Source organism: Palaemon carinicauda, chromosome 13 (assembly GCF_036898095.1).
Source record: "Palaemon carinicauda isolate YSFRI2023 chromosome 13, ASM3689809v2, whole genome shotgun sequence".
NCBI classification, from domain to species: Eukaryota; Metazoa; Arthropoda; class Malacostraca; order Decapoda; family Palaemonidae; genus Palaemon; species Palaemon carinicauda.
The window spans coordinates 19,592,446-19,600,956 of record NC_090737.1 but is presented as its reverse complement, the minus strand read 5'-3'; the positions used below and the strand labels follow the sequence as shown (position 1 = coordinate 19,600,956).

At 32.7% G+C, this 8,511-nt stretch overlaps 1 protein-coding gene across 1 annotated transcript in view; it reads right to left on the bottom strand.

The window, feature by feature from the left end:
- The window catches only part of Idua (alpha-L-iduronidase), a 42,982-nt gene extending 35,060 nt beyond the window's left edge, over positions 1 to 7,922 (bottom strand). The window contains exons 1-6 of the mRNA XM_068385103.1: positions 7,292 to 7,922; positions 6,713 to 6,853; positions 4,931 to 5,121; positions 3,830 to 3,925; positions 2,979 to 3,182; positions 1,836 to 1,935 (exon numbers count right to left, since the gene is read on the bottom strand). Coding sequence (XP_068241204.1) covers positions 1,836 to 1,935; positions 2,979 to 3,182; positions 3,830 to 3,925; positions 4,931 to 5,121; positions 6,713 to 6,853; positions 7,292 to 7,764 — 1,205 coding nt within the window. The 5' untranslated portion in view covers positions 7,765 to 7,922. The remainder of the gene's footprint in view (positions 1 to 1,835; positions 1,936 to 2,978; positions 3,183 to 3,829; positions 3,926 to 4,930; positions 5,122 to 6,712; positions 6,854 to 7,291) is intronic.
- Positions 7,923 to 8,511: the final 589 nt, after the last annotated feature.

The following is an 8,511-nucleotide window of genomic DNA, read 5'->3' as shown; positions in this document are numbered from 1 at the left end:
AGAAAATACTACGATCTTAAACTCAAACTTGAGAAACACCACGATCCTAAACTCAAACTCAAGAAGAGATTCTTCATTTTTGCCAAAAGACAAAATGACAAAATTGCACCTAAAAGTTTACGTTTTTCGTTTAGCATATTTTTAATCTTCCTTGTCTTGGGGGGGAGGATTAACTGGGAAAACGAAGAATATTAATCTTAAAGAACAATAGAAAACGAACCAATGATTTAAACAACGAATAACTTTACTTAATAGCAACAGTTTACGAAAAGATATAAGTTCTTTTCGGTAGGCTACCAGAGGTAGCCCCAGTACTATAGTCAATTTTTTTAGCGAGACAGATTTATACCGACTCGCAGGGGTGCCCTTTAAACTCGGAAAAGTTTCCTGATCGCTGATTGGTTGGAAAAGATAATTCTAACCAATCAGGTAGCAGGAAACTTTTTCGAGCTAAAAGGGCACCCATGTGAGTCGGTGCAAATATGCCTCACTAAAAAAAATTGACTATAGGACGACATATTTTGTTTGGGCTACTACAGGTAGCCTATGGAGGGGAAAAGGTTGAAAGCTTTCTATTTCTGCACACGAATGATTCTCTTACACATGCGCATAACATTCTCATTATCCAATTTCATCAGATTCACTTTTTATTCTATAATAAAATGTAATTATGTAGTCTTCGCCATTTCAACATAATGCCATAGAGATTTCATTATTATCTTCAGAAATTTCATTATTATCTTAGATATAAGAAGTTAATGAAAAGTCTCATTTTATACTTTACATATGGAAGATCTGTTTTACTGTTGTTACTATTCTTAAAAATATTTTATTCTGATTGTTCATTACGTCTCTGGTAGTTCTTTTTCTTATATCCTTTCCTCACTGGATTATTTTCCCTGTTAGAGTCCTTGGGCTTATAGCATCCTGCTTTTCCAACTTGCGTTATAGCTTAGCTAATAATAATAATAATAATAATAATAATAATAATAATAATAATAATAATAATAATAATAATATCTTGGTAGGAGACCCTCCTTCAAACAGGTGGAGTTGAATACTATGGCTGCATCGGCAGAATTCAATTTCTAATAATAATAATAATAATAATAATAATAATAATAATAACAGCGGCCTTTAAAAACTTGGGATGGAAACCCACACATCATTATTTTTATGATCCAGTGACCCTACTTGCAATAGACGAATGCCACTTGAATATATATGTACAGTAATAAACTTACATGAACTATAAAATTCTCCTAAAACTCACATGGGTTGAAAATTTTTTATAAATTTCTTCCTTTGTCAAAGAAAAAAATTGAATCTACATCTCGACTAAAATGTTATTCAAAACCTAATTAGTGTTATCTATTCAAAAATGTTCATTCAAAACTATCAAGCTATATAATCACATACTATTATAAAAATGAGTACTATTTCTTTCGAAGAGATGGTACACCACTCACACGTATACAATAATGAGTAATATTTCTTTCGAAGAGATGGTACACCACTAACCCATACTATTATAATAATGAGTACTATTTCTTTCGAAGAGATGGTACACCACTCACACATACTATTACAATAATGAGTAATATTTCTTTCGAAGAGATGGTACACCACTCAAGGATTACATACACACAATGTAGAAGTGTTTGGTGGAAGAGGATACCTTTGATAGAAGGCAAAGGAAAAGGTGCATCAGGCAACCGACCCTTTAATGTATGGATAACGACAGTAAAGAAGAATATTATTCCAATACTTATTCCTATCATCCAAATCAAACATATCTAGATGTATATCATAACAAGACTTGCAAGAATACTCACTCGTTTATGACCGGCACTTGACGTAATGAAGGATACTCGTCGTATATTTGAGCAACGGTAGGAAGTTCCTTTTCCAAGATGGTGTCAGCATCCTGCTCTCCTATGATCAGAGAATAAATAGCTTTCCTAAAAAGTACACAAACCCATACACACAAGCATACAACAAAAACAACAACAACAACAACAACAACAACAAATGCAGCCATTTCTAGTCCATTGCAGGACGAAGTCTTCAGACATATCCTTATTCATGCCTGGGGTTTGGCCAGTTTTCTTCACCCCGCTGGCCAGTGCGGATTGGTGATGATGGGAGATTTCCGTCTGATCGCTCACAGAAATCCAACCTAGTATGGGTGGCCCTGACTAGTAGCGCTTTGTTACTCATAGCGATATGCAAACCCTTTCACCACGTTAAGGTATCCCCACTCAGAAAGGGATAGATATATACACAGATATATAAATTGATAGATAAGTGATAGATGATATACAGGAAAAGACAATACAGCACTGCACGGTGTACAACTCACCAAAGGTAGATTACATGAGCTTTCAAAACACTTACTATTTATTAATATTACAAATAATAACCAACAATTGTTGCAAACGTGGTTTAGGAAAAAAAAATATGAAATCTAATTTCCTTGGAGGAAAAAAACAAGATGTTTTAGGAATAAAATAAGAAAAAATGGGAAAAGGCAGTGTATGGCTTGAATACAAAATGATTTACCTCGACAAATGTATGGATAAGATTGAGTATGGCAGGAGAAAGCTCCAATAGAAATTTAAATAAATGTTCTCTCTACGAATACCTAGTTCCTGCGAATGCCCTCATGTTTTCCAAACAGTTAACACATTTGAAAAATGTACAGATAATTACATATTTAGTTGGGTGATGGGAAATAAGTAATTGCTTTATAATTACTTTCGTTCACCATAATACCATGTAATTTAGGCCTCATCAAAGAGGCTGACTACAAAATGCATTTTAGGTAAACAAATCTTAATCATTCTAATATTTTTCTTCGCTTTCAAACGTATAAATGATCAATTATCAAGAGTGATATATCAAAATATATGATATTACAAATATACCTCATGCAATGGCAACCATCTACATTTAAAATATGTAAAAATCAAACAAACCTTTTTTGTGGAACGAAATAAAGTCGATCCTGGGTGGCACTCCGGGAGTGAAAAAACTTGATCCATGGTCACAATGATCCAGAAGAGCCCAGCATATTCTGGAAAAGTTTGGGTTTCGACACGAGCCTCCTGGACCCCCAAATACGATATCTGGAGACACATCATCTAAACCCATACGACAGGCGTCGTAGTAATTCAGAAAACCTATTAAATGAAATATATAAATTAACACTAAACTTAGATAGTAAAAATGTCTATTTTGGTCAATTAGGAAATAAGTGTCTCTATAATTTGACATGACATGAATAAACAGTACCATCTATTCGGTCAATTACGAAATGAGCCTCTCTAACATTAGTCATAACAAGAATAAACACAACAACATCTATTATGGTCAATTAGGAAATAAGCCTCTCTAACATTTAACATTTTACATTCTCATCATTTATTTATTTCCTTATTTCCTTTCCTCACTGGGCAATTTTTTCCTATTGGAGACCTTGGGCTTATAGCATCTTGTTTTTCCAACTAGGGTTGTAGCTCAGCTAATAATAATAATAATAATAATAATAATAAACAGTAAAATCTATTTAGGTCAATTACGAAATAAACCTCTCTAACATTTGATATGACATTAATAAAAACAGCAACAAATATTCTGGTCAATTAGAAAAATAAACCATCTAACATTTGACATGCCACGAATAAACAGTAACATCTATTTAGGTCAATTACAAAATAAGCCTCTCAAACATTTGACGTGCTAAGAATAAACAGAACGACATTTATTATGGTCAAATAAGGAATTTGGTGAAAGAAGCAGAAGCAAGTGTAAACATTTCATGAAATACCTTGAAGAGTGAAATTAAGTGAATCGAAGTCATGGTGGTCCGGTTCATTCCAGGTTTCCCACTTCCACGACGCCACCCAATCCAAACCGTATTTTTCTGAGGGTTAAAAAAAATCCGTACTTTTCTGAGGGTAGAAAAATATCCGTATTTTTCTGAGGGTGGAAAAATACCCATATTTTTCTGAGGGTTGAAAAATATCCGTATTTTTCTGAGGGTTGATAAAAAAAATAAATCTTGCCAAGAGAGTCTTTTATAATATTTCAACTCCATAGTCTAAACTCTCTCATGAATAGTTTACGTATATACACAAGCTTTACATCAGACAAATAAATAAAATTTTCGCTTATTTTGTATTATGTACTATTTTGTATAATTGATCTCTAGTCTTCGGTAGTGCCATAGCCCCTGTAGGCTACCATGCATGGTCTTCCGCTGTGTAGGGTTAGAGTTCTCTTGCTTGAGGGTACACTCGGGCACACTATTCTATCTTATTTCTCTTCCACTTGTTTTGTTATAGTTTTTACAGTTTATATAGAAGATATTTATTCTAATGTTATTGCTGTTCATAAAGTATTTTATTTTTCCTTTTTTCCTTTCCTCACAGGGTTATTTTTGCTATTGGAGCCCCTAGGCTTATAGCATCCTGCTTTTCCAACTAGGTTTGTAACTTGGCAAGTAATAATAATAATAATACACCCCCACAAATATTAGCGTAGCTAAGGGGGAAGAGGCAGGGGGAGAGCCTCCAAAGCATGGTCAGAAAATAAAAGTAAGAGCTAATGAATGGAGAAGTGTTGAATTAAAAAGTCAAGACAGCAGAGACAACCGGCGAAATCTAACTGGGGCCCTTTGCGTCAATAGGTGTAGGAGGGGATGATGGAACCTTTAAAATTACCTCCAACTCACCAGAGTAAAGAAGGAAAAATTTCTATTAACTCAGGTCCCATGGCACCCAAATCTCTAGCTATGACCCTACCCATAAGAGAAATTGTTGTTCATTACCATATTCCAATATATAGACCAGTGCCATTTTCTTCGTGAGTTTAATAAGAAAGAAATGTATCGTCAGCTTACTCTAGTATAAAGCCCAATTGCTCTTACCTACATACCTCCGCGCCGTCTGCATCACGAGGTTCCGCCACTCAGTCACTTGAGTGACATTCTCGAGGTCAGTGAAGATGTTTCCAGGATTTCCCATGATCTCGAATCCTGGTTTCAGGTCGAACTCCCTCAGATGGTCCATTAACCTATCGAGGTGCGTGAAGTTGTACTTCGGTTCTGCGTCCTCGACACTGAAAGGTAATACATCAAAGTTTTTTTTCCTCGACACTGAAAGGTAATACATCAAAGTTTTTTTTTCCTCGACACTGAAAGGTAATACATCAAAGTTTTTTTTTTCCTCGACACTAAAAGGTAATACATCAGTTTTTTTTTTCCTCGACACTGAAAGGTAGTACATCAAAGTTTTTTCTTTTCCTCGACACTGAAAGGTAATACATCAAAGTTTTTTTTTCCTCGACACTGAAAAGTAATACATCAGTTTATTTTTCCTCGACACTGAAAGGTAATACATTAAAGTTTTTTTTTACCTCGACACTGAATGGTAATACATCAAAGTTTTTTGTTTTCTATTTTTTTTAGGAATAAAGGTTGTTTGTGGGAGCCACGTTAATTGTAGTAAATAATAGATTAATTACTTTACAAGTAAAAACGCAAAAGTTTTTGAAGTCAGTAGTCTATTAGTAGTAAATTCAATTAGTAAGTTTTAAGTGAAAACACAAACTATTTTGAAGTCAATATCAAATTAGAAGTGAATTATAAATGAAAACACAAAGGATTTTAAAGTAAATACTCATTTAGAAGTAAATTATAAGTGAAAACACAAATGATTTTAAAGTAAATACTCATTTAGAAGTAAATTATAAGTGAAAACACAAATTATTTCAAAGTAAATACTCACTTAGAAGTAAATTATAAGTGAAAACACAAATGATTTCTAAGTAAATACTCATTTAGAAGTAAATTTTAAGTAAAAACACAAATGATTTCAAAGTAAATACTCATTTAGAAGTAAATTTTAAGTGAAAACACAAATGATTTTAAAGTTAGTATTCATTTAGAAGTAAATTATAAGTGAAAACGCAAACGATTTTGAAGTCAGTAGTCAATTACAAGTAGGTTTAGCAATTCTTGACTTACTGAGATAAAGTCAATTTCGAAAACTTTTTAAAACTAGCACAGTACATTCTTTGTTTACTCTTAAACTTAATTTATTTTACACCAGTCGTTATGTGGATATTCATAATGCTATTACATTTTTACCACGCGAATGGTCACCCTTTTACAACAATATAACAATTTTAACGACATAAAATTGCACTTAGATGATTTTGTGCTCGCAAAAGGTTGGGGGAAATATATTTGCTCTATCCAGAAAGGTAATCAACAGAGAAAAATAAATTAAGTATTTATATAATTAAACTAAATTTTAATTCTAATTTCAACTTCTCCAAAAATAACGAGAGAAATAATGAAGACCATTTTCATCAATTAAAAAAAAAAGCATAGCAATTATCAACGAACTATTTGTTCCTAATTACCCAGCGAGGGATTTTAAAATCCCCTTTATATTACATTACGAACAAAAGTCAAGAGTTACCTAACACTGACAAGATCCAGAACAATCATCAACGAACTATTTGTTCCTACTGACCCAGCGAGTGATTCTAAATTCTTTTCATATTACATTACGAACAAAAGTCAAGATTTACCTAACACTGACAAGATCCAGAACAATCATCAACGAACTATTTGTTCCTAATCACCCAGCAAGTGATTCTAATTCCCTTTTATATTACATTACGAACAAAAGTCAAGATTTACCTAACACTGACAAGATCCAGAAGCCAATGAATGCGAACTTGCTCAATCGCGTCGTTGGGAAGCGAACCAATCAGCGCCAAATTCTGCAGTTCATCTTGACTTAACAGAAATAGATGTGCTTCGCTGTGAGGGTCAAGAGGACTGAAATTCCAAAAAAAATAATATCATTATGGTCAGTAGTATTCATAGAGATTTACGAAATACGCAAAACATGTTGATGAGTTGTAAACAAGTACAGCATGAATTATATATATATATATATATATATATATATATATATATATATATATATATATATATATATATATATATATATATATATATATATATATATATATATATATATATATACCCTGAACCATAAATGAGCCACTAATGCCTTTTAATATCGAATTAATACTTCCACGGGATATCACACACCCATGGGCAAATTAAATTCTTATAATTTATATATATATATATATATATATATATATATATATATATATATATATATATATATATATATGTGTGTGTGTGTGTGTGTGTGTGTGTGTGTGTGTGTGTGTGTGTACGACTTAGAATTGAACAATATCCTACCATAGGCCTGTACTTCGCCATATGTGTTCAAAGGCCCCTTCCGTTTTTTCGCCATCCACAAAAATTTTAATCTCCTCCGTCTCTGAGGAAAGAGTAACATTTTCCTCCTCCTGGAGTAAGCTTTCTAAGCTCACCGGTTGATGAGCTTGGTGCCGAGTCCTGCTGTTTAAAGCTGAAGTGAACAAATTGTTCTTCTTCCTAAGAAGAAACGACTCTTCAGTGAAAGATGTCAAGTTTCGAAACGAAGTTCCAATTGGCAAGTCTTGTGAACCATACTTCTCGGACGGAGACTTATCAATGGGCCGGTCATGTTCTACCTGTAAATTATTGAGAACATGGCCTCCCGGTGTGTTCACATTATGTTTATTAGTATATAGTGTTATCACGTGAATACCATAACAGGGTTTATGACTGTTCACATATACAATCAGAGTGAGGGTCACTACACGCAAATTCAGCCGGTAAAAGTGCATTTTACTTGGAAGTTTGAAATGATTTTTTATTTTTTTATTTTTTACGTCAACTCTCTGGTAACAAGTTTACTTAAATACAGTTCCTGGGAGAAAATAAGGATTTCCCGCAAACACTTATTTGAAATAAGTCCCGTTTTCACTGCCCGGGGAAAATACAAATGGCTCTAAAAAACACATTTTTTTTTTTAAATTTTATATCAAAATTTCATTATCATTGTGTATAATTACGTTTTTTCACAAAAATCGTCTAAAATCTCTTTTCTATGTGTTTTTGCCGACTGACTTACTTCCGGGGAAAAACACAAATAGCTCTAAAGACATATTTTTTCTTTATTTTATATAGAAATTTCATAATCATTGGGTATAATTACTTTTTCAAAAAAAAAAAAAAAACTCGCATAAAAACTGTTTTTGCTGACTGACTTTTTCTTTACATGCTTGCTTTCCAATATTTAATTGTCCACTTCATCATCATTAGCGGTATCTAATATTAATCATTCATATTTTTCCAAGGAATTATAATCGTGCCTTCCACAGAACGCCTTCAAAAATGCAGTATGAGAAATTAAGTTACAGAATGACTTACAGTAGTTTAAATTGAATGAAAACGGTATTAAAAATTGGAAACACACCCCTAAACATTTACTAAAATATTCTACTTTAATTCTAAAATAACCTGTGTACTTGCACTAAAAAAAAAAAAAAAAAAAAAAAAAATTCAACAATATGTTATTCTTATAGATGAGA